This window comes from Pinus tabuliformis, chromosome 9 (genome assembly GCF_031772625.1).
Source record: "Pinus tabuliformis cultivar Carrire ecotype Pingquan chromosome 9, CPIR1, whole genome shotgun sequence".
Taxonomy (NCBI): domain Eukaryota; kingdom Viridiplantae; phylum Streptophyta; class Pinopsida; order Pinales; family Pinaceae; genus Pinus; species Pinus tabuliformis.
In genome coordinates, this window is record NC_142307.1 from 542,444,515 (window position 1) to 542,463,117 (window position 18,603).

At 37.7% G+C, this 18,603-nt stretch overlaps 1 protein-coding gene across 5 annotated transcripts in view; it reads left to right on the forward strand.

Moving 5' to 3' along the window:
• LOC149149662 (uncharacterized) overlaps positions 1 to 18,603 on the forward strand; it is a 483,557-nt gene that overhangs the window by 136,457 nt on the left and 328,497 nt on the right. For all 5 annotated transcript variants that reach the window (XM_089439017.1, XM_089439016.1, XM_089439019.1 and 2 more), the window contains one exon: positions 2,472 to 2,562. In XM_089439017.1, coding sequence (XP_089295143.1) covers positions 2,472 to 2,562 — 91 coding nt within the window. The remainder of the gene's footprint in view (positions 1 to 2,471; positions 2,563 to 18,603) is intronic.

Here is an 18,603-nt window from a genome sequence, read left to right on the forward strand (position 1 = left end):
GTATTTATTATTATTATTATTATTCTAGAAGCTTCCCCTTGACTTTATCTTAAGTGACTTTTTAATTTTTTTAATTCAATTTTGCCTTTGCCCCTTAATTAATCTTCTCCCCTTTTTAATTAAATGATTAATTAAGTTATGCTCAATAATAACCCTGTTTTACGGGAATTATCAGAAAGCAACAGAACAAAAAACAAGCTGTGCAAAACTGCTCATGATGAGGAATATGTCAAATGAATGCTGTTGGATCCCATAAAAACTCCTCAAAAACCCTTCCGGGACTTCTGATGACATAATTCAGCTTTTGTGACCTGGCCATCACGTACCATGAAAATCCATCCTGGCTGTACTATAGAGGACACTGGAAATGGGGACATTACAGGATGGCCCTCTTGCATTCTATGCTTTGTCCATTCGTGTGGGTGGTTAGGGAGGCTAAACATGTGTCAAAGGATCAAGCCAAGCAGCATGTGTGGTCCCAAGAAGGGTGTATCTCTTCCATTTGTAACCACCTCTTCCAAATTGATAACAAAAGATGGATAGAATGAAGAAAAGGTCCAGATATCAGAAAATATCATCATGGGACATGTGCCAAACTGAATAGATCTCAACCATCTCCAAAATCAAGGGAATGACCCGCTTCAATATTCAAATAGTGATAAATTGGGGATGAAAATAGGGAAGAACACCTCAATGTGTGTGCACTAAAGGTAGCGCTTCATCAAAATACCATGGTTCTCTAACAAATAATGTATCTCCCATGTAATCATAGGCCAATAAACGAAAGCGCTCAAGCTAGGAGGTCACACGTGGCGAATAAGGTTGCACCTCAAAAATGATAACATCATGGAAGAGAGTGCTCCATCAAAAACCATAGCACTTACCTCCAAAAATGCAAAACTGCCACCAAAAGTACATCATAAGCTTGGGCACTCACTCTAGGAGTGTGTGATGTCATTAGATCCACAAACAATCAATCATAAACTATGGCAAACTGGGTGAATAAGCTAGGCATCTCCTGATGAATCATATAACCAAAATTGTGCCATCATCAAATGAAGTATAACCCACTGTGCTCTTCGAAATCATTATCTATGAAAAATGTGTTATCAATACCATCTAAACCATGTCCCGCTAGAGAATAATCAACTGAATTTTTCATATCATGTACTGATTGCAGCATCATATCACTGGAAAAGCATCAAACTGTCGCTGGTCTTCTTGCTGGACCCTGGGGATATTAACATAATTCCTGCACTCTTCACTTCTCTCTGAACATTGCACACCTAACCTCTGGCCAGTTAGTTAGTATGAGAGTATACCATAATGGTAATGCAAAGGGAAGTGTGTGTGTGTCGATAAGTAGCCTCCTGCATCTGTAAAGTAATCAACATATTTTTTTATAATCTGCTCTGTATCACTAGGTATGAACTTGTGCAATATGAGCGGTAACACGTGGACTTGAAGCTTGTAGTTTTTGGTTCCTATACATGCAGATCTACACTTTTAAAAAGCAGATTTGGGGTGTTTTACAATAGATTTGCACGGTTATCAAGGCAGTATTAACTATTTTGGTGTAAATATGCATTATAGCTCACTGTCAAGATTTATGTCACACAAATTTCAGGTCTGATTTTTATATAAAAGCGAACATTTCTTGCAGCTTGGCAGATCACTTTGTTTCCTAGGTTTATATTTTATCTTTAGATTGCATAGGGATTCCCCCTTGAGGATTGCATGCACTAATGTGAAGTGCAGAGGGATTGTATGAGCTTGTGCAATATGAGGGGTAACAAGTGGACTTGAAACTACTTGTTTTTGGTTCCTTTACATGCAGGTATGCACTTTTTAAAAGCAGAATTGGGGTGTTTTACAGCAGATTCACAGGGTTATCAGGGCAGAATTAACTATTTAGGTGTAAATATGCATTATAACTTGCTGTCCAGATTTATTTCTCACAGATTTCAGGTCTGATTTTTACATAAAAGTGAACAATTCTTGCAGTTTGGAAGAGTACTTTGTTTCCTAGGTTTATATTTTATCTTTAGATTGCATAGTGACACCCCCTTGAGGTTAGCCGGCACTAATGTGAAGTGTAGAGGAATTGTGTGAGGTGACTGTGTACTTACTCTGGTTGATTTTGGAACTCTTCCAGTTTCAACGATTGTAGGAACCACCATAAAGAGAAAAATAATTCTCTTTATCTGGTATTTTCTCCAAAATTATTTTGTGTTAGTATGGCACTGGAGTACTTTCTGTATAGCGTGCTTCCCATTTACCGTTCTTTCATTTCTCGTTGTAGTATTTGATATAACTGTCATCTAGATTATTGCATGGAATTTCTGTTACTTGAAACTATAATTTTATCATCATTCATTCATATTATAATGTTGCATCTAACTTTGGAATTGTTTTTTCCCTTGGGTACTTAATGGAACTCATTGGATGTTTTTTGTGCTATCATCGGGTAGCAAAGAGCAGCTGCACAGTTCATCAGTACATTACATTTTTAAGAACAAGAAGCCAATCATGTGGTTGCAGGAAGATGATTTACACACAGTGGTATGATACCTTTCTTGAAATAGTCAATTAACAAACTAGAAGAACCTGTACCTATTTCTGGATACTTGTTAAATCCAATTCTGTTTCTTATTTGGTTCAACTGTTGCGCAAACATTTCACCAGCTTCTCTAGATTTGCTTGTGCATGTTTAACTTATAGAATTTACTTTGCCATAATTTGTAACATCAAATTCCAACATCTTTGAATGCAGCTGCTCTTTAGATTATGGTACAGTAAATGGCATAAGCAACTAGTAATCATAGTTGTGGAAATCTTAGCTTTCAATTTGAACATGAAAAACGTTTAATAAACCAAAAGTAGTTCTTTTAGTATTGAGGAAGCTCGTGTGCTACAGATTATATGAAAGCGTAGGTAAAAGTGAAGATAGTTAATGAAAAGAGTTCTAAATATGGAAAAACTTATACTTTGAGATCATGTATCTGTTGGTTAGAGCAATTTGTTACATACCATGTTCATGGTCTTTGTCACCTCACAAACTATCACCTTTATATTAAAGTCCAAAAGATTAGTGCTAGCTTGGGCAGCTAAGAGGGAGGCCATTGTCAAATAACCAACTCTCTTCATACTTTATGTTGGCTCCTCTTCAACTCAAGGGGGGTTTCTCTATGGTAGGATTGTTAAATCTTAGGCAATAAGGGCTAATAGTGAAATGAAGAGTGGCTTTAGGACAAGAAGTATTGTAGTATGGTTTTAAAGGAGAGGTGATGTGAGGATCATGACTCGTGTCAAGTCCATTGAGAAATTGGAGTCAAAACTCAATTTCCAAGGCCAATAGGAGTCAAAACGCAATTACCAAAGGACCATAGGCATGGACATGGGAGTGAACATAAACCTAATAAAGGATCTACAAACCATTCATTCAGTTGCCCACCAATGTAGAAAATTACTTGTGGGAATATTTGATGAAGAAAACCAACTATACATGTATGAATGGATATCTACAAATTTCCAACATAAATGTAGAAGGAAATTTGGATTAAGATAAAGGATGCTGTTACTCCTGCCGCCTACACCTACCTACAGGTTAGTGAGAAAAGCTTTCAACCTCACAAGATGTGGTTGGTGGTAGGGAACTCAGAGAAGGGGCTGTCACACTAAGATATCTCCGCCTCTCTCCATTTAAGCTATCTCCTAGGTTAGCTAAGGGGGGTGGTCCCTCAAGGAAAATCAAGTTAAAGATGTGAGTTTCTAGGAGAGTTTTATAGTGTTATGGATTACTCTTAGAAATTTATAAACAAATGTGATATGAGCAATACGACATCAAATAATTATGACAACCATCAATACATGAGCATTCAACCAATGCATTTTAAATAAATTGCTATGAAAAATTAAATTATATTTGTTTAAGATGAAGTGAAATGCTGTCAAATGGAAAGCCAAAGTAATCCTGAAAAGTGAAAAAATTCATTGTTAGCACAAGATATTAAATGCTTTTAAGATGAATAAGTTTGTAAATCAAAGCATGTGAAACTATCTTGCTCAAAATGATATAATTAGAAATCTACTTATGAGAATGAGATGACAAAAAGAACTCAAATGTTAGACGAAGACGACAACATGCAATTAAGTTTGTAACAAAATAAGAGTACTTGAAAGTGAGATCGATGACCGTCAAAATGGCAATATGTAATTAAGCTTCAAGGGTAAACCAATTTCCAAGCACAAGAAAGTTAAACTAAACTTGTTGCAGAATTAAGAGATTACAATGCTTGCATCCAAAATGCTTCTTGACATAAGATTCGCATGTGAGACTTCTAACCATCAAGATAGCAAGAGATTTAAGAACTATGCAAGTAAAGTAAATGTGATGAAATAACGTTCTTGGTTTATTTTATTAATTAGCGCTAAAGCAAATTTACAATTGAACTCTAGTCCTCAGACCTCATCCTTGCCCAAAGAGTTGGATTTCACAATGAGGAGTCAATAGAGGTAGAGGGTCCCTAAAAAGTCTATTCAACCAACTTAAGTTGGAGGTAAGTTTTAGTGATGTTTGGGGCATGTAAGTAAATCAACCAAATAATAAAAATTAAGTTCAACTTGAAATGTACTTGCTTAACATGAAATATAATGTTACTTTATGGAGAAAATTTGCCCAAATACTTATGCATGTAAGACGTGTTTAATGGTGAAGCATAAGTAAACTTGGAACCATGTTCAAGCCAAATAAGATCAAGTAAAAAGTGTTTGCATGCAAAAAATCTAAACTTGTTATGGACTTGAAACATGTAGTAAATGAAACTCAAACAGATGCCGAATGAGTGTAATGCATGATTGTGTTAATTGCCCAATTAAACGAGATGCATGCAGATGAAATAGATCAAAGATCAAGCCACCAAGCTTGTCCAAAAGGTGGAGAGATAGAGATACCAATGGCTAAAGTCCATGCTCCCAAAATCAGAAATTTCATTAGTTGTTACAATAAGGAAAAGACAATGAAGTCTTTTCTAAAATCCAAGGAAAGTCTTAACAATTTGGCTTCAAACCATAGACCTTTCCAAGCCGAAAATTTCTGCAATTTGAGGCCCAAATAGGCTCAACAGAATTCAAATTTTGAAGAAGGAGAAGAGAGGATAAGCCTCCTCTATGGCAACAACCAAGAGAGAGAAATAGATGACCAGAAGAACACGACCTTGTCCAAGAAGAACTCGGCTTAAAGGTGGAAGTAGTCACTAAATTCGAGCACCAAGGGCATGCATGCAAACTTGTAGGTAGTTTTTTCATGATGAATCCCGCAAGTAGCTACATGAGAACATGTTAGAAATTTTGATTTTTGGGTAGCATTGGATGTGCTCTAGCTCCGAAATTTTGTGGAGGGGCTAGAACACATCATATCTCCAAGACCCGAAAATCATTTGGTGAAATTCCACCCGGATTGTATTTTATTAAAATAGTGAATATTTTTAATGGGGTTCCTAAGTCGAAACTTAAGAAAATTAAAATATTAATGGGTATTAATGAAAATATGGGTGAGAAGCTTCTAAGAGACGAGGATCAAGTCTAATTTAATCTTAGTCGTTGATTAGAGATTAGATCACGACCGTTGATATCTCAACAGGAAAAGTATAAAGGAAGACTTGAGAGTCATTTGGAGACACACCAGGCAAATACTTAGTAACCCGAGGGAAATCGATTCTCAAGGAGTAAGAGTTTGATTTCAAAGGGAGAGTTGCAGGGTGAAGGAAGAGGAGGGTATCAACATCAGTCAGAGACTGAGGAGGAGGTGACACAGTGCATCAGAGGGACAACACAGAGGGACAACTCTGAGAGACAGCGCAACAAGGGACACAGTCCTCACGCAGAGGTGATGCAGTGAAGGTTGGAGGGTCTCTGGGGTGTTAGAATTTCTCCAAAGGGAGGAGGATAATTATCTGAGGTGTTTTCTCAGAGGTTTCTCTATGTTTTGCAAAATCATTCCTTGTAAAGAGATTGTTGCTGAAGAATAATAAATAAACCCTCATCTGCTGCACCGGTTTTCCCGCATTGGGTTTTTCTGGGGACTATTGTCCAAAAATAACTATGTTGATGTGATTGATTCTTGTGCGTGTATTTCACTGTTCTTTTTCTCTATGCTTTTATGCGACAACTGCAATAGAATTTACTTTGATGTTTACTAAAGGGTTTTGTAAATAACTTATTGTGGAAATAAGTAGGAGAAATAAATCAGTCACTGCAGTAGAATTTCGTGTTAGAAATTTTCACATGGTATCAGAGCAGAGATCGGGCAACAGGATTAGAGAATTTGCAATGAGTCGGGAGCATGATGCTGGAGCAGCAACTCAAAACGACTCATGCAGTTGTTCCGGGAAAGAGGAAAGCACGAAGAATATGGATCACGACTATTCTATGTTAGCTTCCAGATTGGAAGAAGAAGTCGCTTGCTTGGCAAGTTTTGCTTCCTCTGAGGTTTGGTATATTGATAGTGGAGCTTCTGCGCACATGATAGGAATACGAGAATGTTTCTCGAGCTATCAAGAAGAATAGATGAACTTCCAAATCACCATGGGAAATAAGTCAAAATGTACCCCCATAGGAAGAGGTACTATAGTTTTTCAAACAGAAGCAGGGGATCGGCTTCGAGCTACCAATGTGCTGCATGTGCCTGGATTGGGGATGAACTTACTCTCTGTATCTCAATTACAAAACAAGGGCTATGATGTTTTCTTCATTGGGAAGAAAGTATATGTCAAACATCCGAGTTGGAAGAAGAAGGCCCAAATTGGAGTCAGAAGTAATAGACTGTATAAGTTACAGCTAGAATCTCCAATGGCACTGATAGGCAGCAGTGGGGAAAAAGATTTGAATGAACTATGGCACAGGAGGATGGGGCACTTACACCATGAGGCTCTAAGAATTCTCAGAAAAATCATCACAAGAGTTCCAGAATTAAGTACCAAACGAGACGATGTATGCAGAGGTTGCGTATTAGGGAAGTACACCAAAGCGACTTATTCCAGAAGTAACAGTAGGGAAAAGAGTGTTTTGGGATTGATACTCTTAGATCTCTGCGGACCCATGCCCACAAAATCTCTTAGTGGTGATGAATACTTTGTCACCTTCATTGATGACCATTCCAGGAAGACTTGGATCTACTTTCTAAAAACCAAGGATGAGGTTTTTGATCAATTCAAAGAGTTTAAAGCTCTGGTTGAGAATCTGACAGGGAAGAGGATAAAAGTGTTGCGCTCAGACAATGGTGGAGAATACATTGATAAGGAATTCATTGATTTTTGCACAAGGGAAGGCATCATAAGAGAATGGATAACTTCATATAATTCAGAGCAGAATGGAGTAGCAGAGAGGAAGAACAAGACTATTGTTGAAGCAACAAGGGCAATGTTGTATGATGAGGATATGCCCAAATTTCTATGGGCAGAAGCATGCAACACTACAGTGTATGTCTGGAACAAGACTCCTCATAGGGCATTAGGTAAGATTATTCCGGATAGTGTCTTCATCGACAAGAAGCTTGAGGTGAGTCATTTCAGAATATTTGGGAGTTTGGCATACTGCCATATACTTGAAGAAAAAAGGAAGAAGTTGGATCAAACTGCAGAAAAATGATATCTTGTGGTATATAGCGAGAATGCTAAGGCATATAGAATCTATCTTTTGGGAAATAGGAAGATCGTAGTATGACGAGATGTAAAGTTCATGGAGGACAAAGCTTTTAGGAAATCTCGAGAAATGCCTTCCGAAGAGTAGTCAAAGGATGATCCATTGGTCCAGCCACTTCGACCAGCAAAAACCAGCACCAATATTTCTCCAAAAGACAAGAATCCAGAGGTATCAAAATGGGTGGAGTCTCAGGAGGAGGAGCAAATACATCTACCCACTACCAGTGGAAGAACAAGCCAGGAACTTCGACAGATACTACAGGATGTAGAGGATTTCATTGGAGCTCCTAGGAACGAGAAAAGGGAGCTTAGACAACCAGATAGATACCAAGCCTTGGTGGTTCAGGTTGGAGAAACCTCTAGTTTTCAGGAGGTTGCTCAACATCAAGTATGGGTAGATGCTATGGTGGAGGAATATGCTTCCATAATGGTCAATGATGTTTTGGAAGTGGTACCTAGGCCTCAGGATAGGTCAGTTGTAGGTTCGAGATGGCTCTACAAGGTCAAATATGCTGCAGATGGCAGTGTGGAAAAATACAAAGTGAGGTTCGTGGTTAAAGGGTCTACTCAGAAGGAAGGGATAGACTACGAAGAAACCTTCACCCCAGTAGCGAGGTATACTTCTATTAGATCTGTGATATCCTTTGCAGCACAAATGGGGTGGGAGATTCAATTGATGGACGTCAAGACTGCGTTTTTGAACAGGGTGATAGAAGAAGAAGTATACATTGAACAACCAGAGGGTTTTGAGACACATGAGAAGAAAACTCATGTATGCAGGTTGAAGAAAGCCTTGTATGGGCTTAAACAAGCACCTAGAGCATGGTACGTTCGAATTGATGGTTGTTGGAATTTCTAAGTTTAACCCATTAGAAATTCTTCCTGTACTATCTGGTTTATTTCTTCTTACTTGTTTAATTACTTAACAAGTTATTTACCATGTAAATACTTAAAATAAACACAAGTACAGTATCAACATCTATAGATCATCAATTGAAAGAAAACAAGCACACAAGTGACACCGTTATTTTTGGACCAATGTCCCCGGAAAAATCCAATGTGGGAAAACCGATGCAACTATTCAAAGGGTTTTATTATTATGTAGTTTTCAGAATAAAACTAGGATGTCAGAAATGGCTCACCCAATAGAGAATGCCCTCGACAGTAGTACCTCTCCACGAGGACAGATATTCCGGATGATTAATCACCGGATGAAGGATCCCACAACAAAAATTGCAGCTTCCACTACTCTATGTCACTCTGAGAGGGACTGCGTCACCCTTCCCGGCTCACCAACGCTGAGTCTGCGCCACGAAAATATTCCCAGCGCTGCTTCTTGGCTCTGCGTCAGCTCTGCTAGCCTCTGCATCAGTCCTCAGACCCTCTTCGTCACCCACGCTGGCCTCTCCTGGCTCTACGCAGCTCCCAGCTGCCTCTGCGTAGCACCCAACTACCTCTGCGTCAACCTCCCCAGGCTCTGCGCTGTCTCTTTGGTACTAACTCTGCCTCTCTGCTATGTATTCATTGCCCCTCGCCGCTGATCACTGATATGATTTCTCTCAGCAAACCCCACTCTAGAAAATCAAATGACTGATCACTCTGGTCTATTCTCCAACTGATCCTCAAGCCTCTTTTTATACTTTTCTCGTTGATCCATCAACGACCGAGTTTAAATCTCTAATCAACGGCTAAGATTATATTTGGCTTGATCCATGACTCTTGGAACATTCTAACCCAATTTTATATTAATACCCATTAATATTTTATTTTTCCTAAGTTTAGACTCAGGAACTCCATTAAAAATATTAATTATTTTAATATCTCCCAAACCAGTTAGAATCTACCCAAACCATTTCTGGGTCTTGGAGATCTCATGTGCTTTAGCCTCTCCACCAATTTTCATGGTTAGAGCACATCTGATGCTAACGCAAATCAACAATGGTTACTTGTAGAAGATGGGATTCGTCAAGAGTAACGCAAATCCCAACCTCTACTATCTAATTGTAGAGAATGAGCCTCTAATTCTGGTGTTATATGTGGATGACCTTTTCTTAACAGGTTCATCCAGGCTCATCAAAGATTGTAAGGAAAACCTAGCTACAAAATTTGACATGAAGGATTTGGGATTGATGCATTATTTTATGGGGTTGGAAGTTTGGCAGCAGAAGGGTGGAATTTTCCTTGGACAAGGGAGATATGCTACAAAATGTTTGAAAAGGTTTAGAATGCAAGACTGTAAACCTATGGCTACTCCAATGATTACCAACTGGAAGATGATTGATGCGTCTGAAGATAAAGAAGTCGATCCCACCTTGTATAAGCAGCTCATAGGGTCCCTGATGTATCTGGTCAATACTAGGCTAGAAATTTGTTACGCTATCAACACCCTTAGTCAGTTCATGGTGGAACCAAAGAGGGCGCACTGGGCAACAACCAAGCATGTTCTCCGATATATACGAGGAACAATCAAGCATGGATTAATGTACACCCGACGCAATGTCATCAGGCTGAGTGGGTTCACTAACGCAAATTGGGCTGGAAGTTAATAGATCGGAAAAGTACCACTGGGTACTGTTTCAACATTGGATCAGGAATGACCTCCTGGTGTAGTAGGAAACAGAAATCCGTAGCTCTGAGCTCAGCTGAAGCTGAATATATGGCAGCTAGCACAACATCGTGTGAAGCCATATGGCTTAGGAAGTTGCTTGTGAATCTATTCAGGAGAAGGATGGAAGCAACCAATATTTTTTGTGATAATCAGAGTTGCATCAAGCTCTCTGAGAATCCAGTTTTTCATGATCGGTCGAAGCACATTAACATTAGGTGTCACTTTATCAAAGACTGTGTTTAGCGAGGGGTAGTACAGTTACGGTACACTCCGACAGGAGAACAGGTGGCAACCATTTTTAACAAGGCTCTAGGAAAAACAAAGTTTGTTTATTTCAGGGAGAAGATGGGGATGGTTGAGAATCCGTTTCAGTAGCGGAAGTGGATAGTGCAGGGAGTTGCAATGCAGCAGTTAGCAGTGGCAGTGCTATGGGCATCATGATGCAACATTTTGAGAGGGAGATGCAGTACAGATGTAGTAGTGACAGTGGCAATGTCATGGGTAGCAGTACAAGTTGCAGTAGCGTAGTGGATGAGGGCAGCAGGCCGAGCATTAACAACGCAGAGGACCGATGCCGTGGATCAATGTGATACTTCTGTTGGGAAGTATTGCTAGAGCACATTCATCGCTAAGAGGGAGTGTTGAATTTTGGGTAGCATCGGATGTGCTCTAGCTCGGAAATTTTGTGGAGGGGCTAGAACTTAAGAGATCTCAAGACCCATAAATCGTTTGGTAAAATTCCACTCGGATTGTATTTTTTAAAAATAATTAATATTTTTGTATTCAAGCTTCTGTGATCCATAATGAATTAAACAAAGTCTTTCGGTAGAAATCACATGAGAGGATTTTTTGGCCAGTGCGTTTTGAACCAACAGGTGTGGTTCATCATCAGGACCTGATGAAGAGGCAAACCATGTCAAAGGCTTAAATAGAGAGCAATGTAGAGACATTATTTCAAGTAACGACTATATTTGAACAATGATGTTTAAATTATAATATTAATTTATTAATATGTTAAAAACAAATATTATCATGTAACGGCTATATTAAACGGCTAGTTTTTGAAAAAAAATTTAAATAATGATATTATTTCATTAATGTATAAAAAATATTAATAGGTAACAGTCGTTTAATATAGCCATTACCTATTAATATTTTTAATAAATTAATGAAATAATATCATTATTTAAATATTTTTTTCAAAAACTAGCCGTTTAATATAGCCGTTACATGATAATATTTGTTTTTAATATATTAATAAATTAATATTATAATTTAAACATTATTGTTCAAATATAGCCGTTACTCGAAATTATGTCTCTACATTGCTCTCTATTTAAGCCTTTGCCATGGTTTGCCTCTTCATCTGGTCCTGATGATGAACCAAACTTGTTGGTTCGAAACGCGTCGGCCAAAAAATTCTCTCATGTGATTTCTACCGAAAGACTTTGTTTAAATAATTAATATTTTTAATGGGGTTCCTAAGTCCAAACTTAGGAATATTAAAATATTAATGGGTATTAATGAAAATATGGGTGAGAAGCTTCTAAGAGTCGAGGATCAAATCTAAATTAAACATAGCCGTTGATTAGAGATTAGATCACGATTATTGATATCTCAACATGAAAAGTATAAAGGAAGACTGGAGAGTCATTTGGAGACACACCGGGAAAATACTTAATAAGCCAAGGGAAATCGATTCTCAAGGTGTAAGAGTTCAATTTCAGAGGGAGAGTTGCACGGTGAAGGAAGAGGAGGGTATCAGCATCAGTCAGAGACTGAGGAGGAGGTGACACAGTGCATTAGAGGGACAACGTAGAGAGACAACTCTGAGAGGCAATGTAACAAGGGATGTAGTCCTCACGCAAAGATGATGCAGAGGTGACGCAGTGAAGACTGGAGGGTCTCTGGAGTGTCAGATTTTCTCCAAAGGGAGGGGGAAAATTATCTGAGGTGTTTTCTCAGAGGTTTCTCTATGCTTTGCAAAATCATTCCTTGTAAAGAGATTGTTGCTGAAGAATAATAAATAAACCCTCATCTGTTGCACCGGTTTTCCCGCATTGGGTTTTTTCGGGGACTATTGTCCAAAAATAACTGTGCTGATGTGATTGATTCTGGTGCTTGTATTTCATTGTTCTTTTTCTCTATGCTATTATGTGGAAAATAGGTAGGAGAAACAAATCAGTTACTGCAGTAGAATTTCGTGTTAGAAATTTTTACAAGAAATGGCTACAAGAACACAACAAATTTTAGCTCAGGAAAACTACAAAATATGTTACAAAATAATCTACAAGAGGCTAGGCCAAAGAGTCTAAGCATGCTCTCTTCTTTGACTAGCCATGACTTGGCTCTTTGAAATAGCCAAATATTGATAAATGAAGTGCAGTACGTAAAAATAAAATTATTTTAAGTTTGATATTTTGATGCAAGATATAAGAGCTTTAAGAAACTTGAAAGAATCCCTACAAGACAAAAATAAGATATAGATGAGACTTTGGAGTTCAACACATGCGAGTTCTCCTTGAATATTTTTCAAGAATGGGTTGATTCCTCTGAGAATTTCCCCTCACGCTTGAAAAGCTTGACCAAAGAATGATTCCTCTACAAAACTTCACCATAAATGATTAAATCCACATGAAATTAAATAAGTGCAGTGGAAAGAGTTCCTAGAGATACATCTAACATCCACTAGAAGATTTCTTTTCCTAAAGCAAATAAGTAATTCTTATGCTAATATGAGATAGCTGCATACTAACATAACTTGAAACAAGCATGAAAGAAACAATGGCATGAGGAAATAAGTAGAAGCATAACAACAAGTCAAGAATTTACCACATATGCAAGGAGAAGAACACCATCACGATTTACCCCAAAGACTATTGTATTATATTGCAAGTAGTGAATACGATTCTGCAGTGTCTCCTCAAGAACAATAGCTCGTATTACATGATACAATATGAGAGCCCATAACCTCATTATATAGACAGTTGGGAGCAAATCCCAAGGAAGAATGCATGTGAGAATTGAACTTGGAGCATGTTAGCACTTTGTAATTTCTTAAGGATGTGAAAGAAATTGCAAAGGTAATCACAAAACCACTTTTAATTTTAGAAGCTAGCCCTTCTAAACTCGGAGAGGGATCTCTCTGTCAGATTTAGCTTTGTTGATTTTACAATTTTAGGGTAGTTGTGAAAGTTTAGAGTTTTGTTTTTGAATTGGTTTGGTTGGAACCAATGTTGTGAAAAGCGCGAGCGGGATTAAATCGACGCCGAGAATGAAGCGGAAAAAATCGGAAAAAGCGGGAAAAAATCGGAAAAAAGCGGGAAAAAAGCGTTTGGTACAAAAATATTCATTTTTTTTCAATTTTTTTAATATCTAATCCATCTACAACATAAAATAAATACATTGACACATAAATATGATAAAAAAACTAATATATAAGATGTTTAATATCATTTCTAGCGCTAAAATCACACATAACATTGAATCATGTCCTGAATAGTAAGTCCTGACTCCTGAGTCCCAGCTCAGCGTCAAAATATCAACAAAAAATATGATAATGTATCTCATCATGTCATAATGTCATATACAATAAAATGAGGTCTAATCCTGTTGATTTCCTCTGCCCCTCTTGCGAGAAAATGCCACAGCTTTCCCTTTCCCTCTAGATGTAGATGCTGGTGCTTGTGCTTGTGCTGGTGGAGATGGCAGTGGAGTCTGATGTGCTCTAGAAGCTGAAGAACTAGAAGTAGGAGCTATAGGAGGTAGACCACGTCCTCTACTGGTGGCAGGGGTAGCCCGAGTAGGTGGTGTCACCTGGAAACATTACAATCTCCCAATCCTGAAATCCTGAAAAACTGATAAGTCTGCTGGATTTTAAATGAAATCTAAAATTCTACTTTCTCCATATGAAATCCAATGTGGCTGGAACCACTCTCAAACATCCTGAGTCATTTCATGGTAATGTTAAAAATTTAAGTAAAATGATGAAAATGAAGATTAAGGAGAATGTCACTTTTACTTTAAGAATTTAACATTACCATGAATAGCATATCCATACTAGGGCCTAGACTTGATCATTAAGCTGCCCCACTCAAAAATTATTTGTTTCTTTCAAAAAAAATTGCATGAAAAAATCCAAATGACCAAATGAAAAACCAAAAAAAAAAATTATAAAATCGTGCTGCCCTGACACCCCGAGCTTTTTTCCGAAAAAAGCGGCAAAAATTTTTTTAGGTGCTTTTTTCCCATAAAAAGCGCGATTAAATCGGCTTAGGGAAAAAAGCGCGATTTAATTGCGCTTTTAACAACACTGGTTGGAACAACGAAGGAAAACCATTGGGCAATGGAGTCAGAAGGGTTAAAATGATTACCTGTAGAAATAATCAAGCTTAATTGAAACAGGGCAAGGTAGGGATGCTACTGGATCTTCAAAATTTGTGAAATGGAGAAGGAAGAATTGATTAAGATTCACCTTAAATATAGAGCATTTTCACTTGAATTCTATATTTAAACTTCAGAATAAAACATTAATATTGTTTTAAGCTAGAACAAAGTGTTTTTGAAACAAATCCTGAACTTAATTTTCTTTAAAACAATAGAGGAAATAAACACATATGAAAACAGAGAAGTAACAAAATTATAGTAAGAAGCACTTCACCAATAGATATGACACATGAATCCTGGAACAACTTGCTTGTATTGATGCAAATGGTCACTTAATCTCAGTGATCAACTTTACAGTAAATGGTAGTCTTTCTCAGTACAAGTCCCAACACTAATACTTCAAATTTTGAAGTATTTATAAAAATTATTACAAAATATCTTCCTTGGAAAATATCTAGAATTGCTTACAAAAATATCTCAAACTTATTACAAAAATAGAACCCAAATCTAGGAAATCTGAAATTGTTGACGATGCTTGCACTATTTTCCTGGGTTGCTGGTGATGATTGGATCTGAAAAATAAAGGCTTTGTTGTTGATTTCCTTCTGGAGGCTCAATGACTGTTTACTCTAGTAACTCACACCATTTTGTCCATTTCTCCTCATCTGGAAGTTTAAATATAATTAACTTTCGATAAGTCTCATCTACCTCTATGTATTTCTCAAAGGTAGGCTTACCAAGAAACAAATGACTGATTTCATGTTTAATTAGAAGGTCGTAACTGAGGCCTTCAATGAATGCTTTTCTTGTAATTGTATGTTTAATCTTAGCAAATTATCGTGAACAGAAAAAGAAAGGGAGGGGCCTCCTGAGCAAATTTCTGGCTTTTATAGAGCAACTGTATTTTTCCGTTGCATTCGGTCCGTTATGGAGCAAGTTCGTTGCATATAGGAACATTCTGATTAGGAACGATTGGATTTTAACGGGAAGTGTTAATGGACGAGAGCGAGGAGGGCAGGTGGCAGAATGCGAGTGGAAGGGATGTTGATTCGTGGCAAGATAGGATGACAGGAGGCAATTATGTGGCGGGGTAGGATTAGACGGGAGGTGATTAGGTGGCGAGGCAAGGTGAAGTGGCGGGAGATGGTCGTGTGGGCGGTCAAAGGTAGCGGAAAGCGGATTAAGGGGGTGCCCGGAGGGTGGTAGTGGCGATAAATGGTTTTGGAGGGGGGGGGAGCGGAGTGGATGAGGGGACGCCATGTAGCAAAAGCGGGATAGCGAAGATTGTTTCCTCGGACCCCCCCCCATTGGATAATCTTCGGAAGTGCTGGTGGGGCGGAAATAATCCCCCGTCGTTGATCCGGGGGGGGTAGATCGTGGCCATTGAAAAATGTGCCCAACTTATTACAAACGACAAAAGTGTCGCATCCAACCATAACTTTATTACAACTTATGATAATCACGATTAAATGATGCGATTAATTAATCTAACTATGATTTATTAATTCTAAGGGAGCATTTTGACTTGCAAGCCCTTTTTAATTTTTTTTTTCCAAGGTTTTTAATTTATTTTCTATGTTTATTTGCCAATTAACCAAGCTTAAGCAATTTGGTTAATCCTCCTTTATTCTACCTAATCAAATTCAACCGCGATTACACAATGTGGTTGATTTATTTACTATCCTAAACTTTTGCTTTGATTTAGTTTAATCATGTTTAAACAGTATGATCAAACTAAGTAATCTACTTGTAACTTTGATGTGGCATTTAAACAAGCTGCACACTTCATTGAAAATATCTAAAGTATTATTGATGCATTTTTTATTTTGCTTGGAGTGGCATTTAGACTTGCTCACTTTCATACATATTTTTTTGTGGGGTTTCTTCATATTTTTTCTTTTATTTTCTGATATTTTTGATTTTTATTCTTTTCACACACACACACACACATATACCCTCTTTTGTTTTTCTTTCGTTTTTTTCTATTTTTTCTTTGGAAATAAATTTGCAGGATGGAAGATTATTTACAATCATTTAATATACAAAATTACAGCTACAATCAAGTCATCCTATGAAATATAGGACCCTAACAGTGGCTCCAATGGGGATGGCACCTCCTTGTGAGGTGTTAAGAACATTGTAGATCAGTAGCCTTGATCCATTGGGCATGTTGTCTTTATTCTGCAATTGAATCTGATCCATCTGATGTTATTTACCAATATGGGCAACAAATCACCAGAAGCTTAGGGCCTTCTCTCCGGGCTTCAACTTCTGATGTGAGCCACCCTCACTCTTGCAATAGAATAGTAAAATGACATATATACAATGGCTCTAAAATGAAACTGATTTAACTTTGAAGAAAATAGTGTTTAAGAAGTCTACCATTGACAGGTCCACCAGGTAGTGCTTCTTCATTCAAGTCCTTCAAGAAAAATGCATTATTGCCTCTGAAAGCTTCAATTTTATATGGCCCTTTCCACAAGCTGTCAAACTTACCATGTTTGCCCTTGTCTTCATTCCTTGAATCCCACTTTAACACTAGGTCACCTAACTGGAAGTCATCTTCTTTTGTTCTTCTGTCATAGATCTTTTTGATGTTGTCTTGAATAAGCTGAGTTTTGTTATAAACTTCTTCCCTAGACTACTGCAATTGTATAGTCTGGTTGATTCTTCTTTGTAGATCATTGGTTTCCACTTGTGACTCCTGTAACAATTTCAACACAGGTACTCCTAGAGAAGCAGGAAAAACAACATCAACTCCATATACTATTTGGAATGGAGACATTCCAATAGACTTTTTAGTGCTGATTCGATCAACCCACAGAGCATTGATCAACTTTTTATGCCAATTTTTTTTATTCTCCTGCAGTAGCTTTTTAATGATGTTGACTAAACTCTTGTTGGAGGACTCAGCTAGCCCATTTCCTTGTGGGTAATAGGTAGTTGAGTGACCTAATCTGATATGGTATTTATTGCAAAAGTCAACCATTTTCTTGGACTTAAAGGCAACAACATTGTCAGTGATAATTTTATGGGGACATCCAAACCTAGATAGAATGTGGTTTTCTAAAAATTGGATAATGACAGTGTCTGTGGCTTGCCTAGTTGGGATAGCTTCAATCCACTTGGTAAAATAATCAGTGGCTGTTAATATCCATCTATGTTGGCCTGAGGAGCTGGGATGAATTTCACCAATGAAATCCAGACCCCACTATTGAAAAGGAGTTTCGATTGAGATGGGTTTCAAGGGTAAAAGCAACTACATTCTTTTACCTTCAAATATTTGACATTGGTGCCAAGTGGTGACTTTTTTATGCACATTCGGGAACAGGGTTGGCCAATAAAAACCAACCGTTAAGATTTTTTTGGCAGTGGTTTTCCAATACAAATGGCCTCCACAATCTCCTTGATGAAACTCTTCCATAACATTGTCAGCTTCATCTTGCAATAAACAGTTTAGTAAAATACCTCCAGAATCTTTCCAATATACATTCTGATCTAAAATACAAAATTTCATAGATTTCAGTTTAAGAAACCTAGCTTTTGTTTTGGTTAAACCAGGAGGAGCTTGTAAGTTTTGCAGTACAAAGATAATGTCTACATACCATGGTGAAGTAGCAAAGGCTTCTGATACTTGTGGAGTCACCAACTCTTCCTGTTCATCCAATGCAACAATATAATTGATATCCAGTGCATGAAAATTGGATTCAGCCATTAGTTTTTCTAGTCCCTGACCTTTGATGAGCTTGGTTGGTTTGATTTCAATGTCATACTCTAGGATCATAGCAATCCATTTCCCTCTTCTGCCATCTGGGTCAGTCTGTGTTAGAATATCTTTTACCACAACACTTGGGACAAATGCAATGATATGTGAATGTAGGATGTATACTCTAAAATATTTTAATGCCT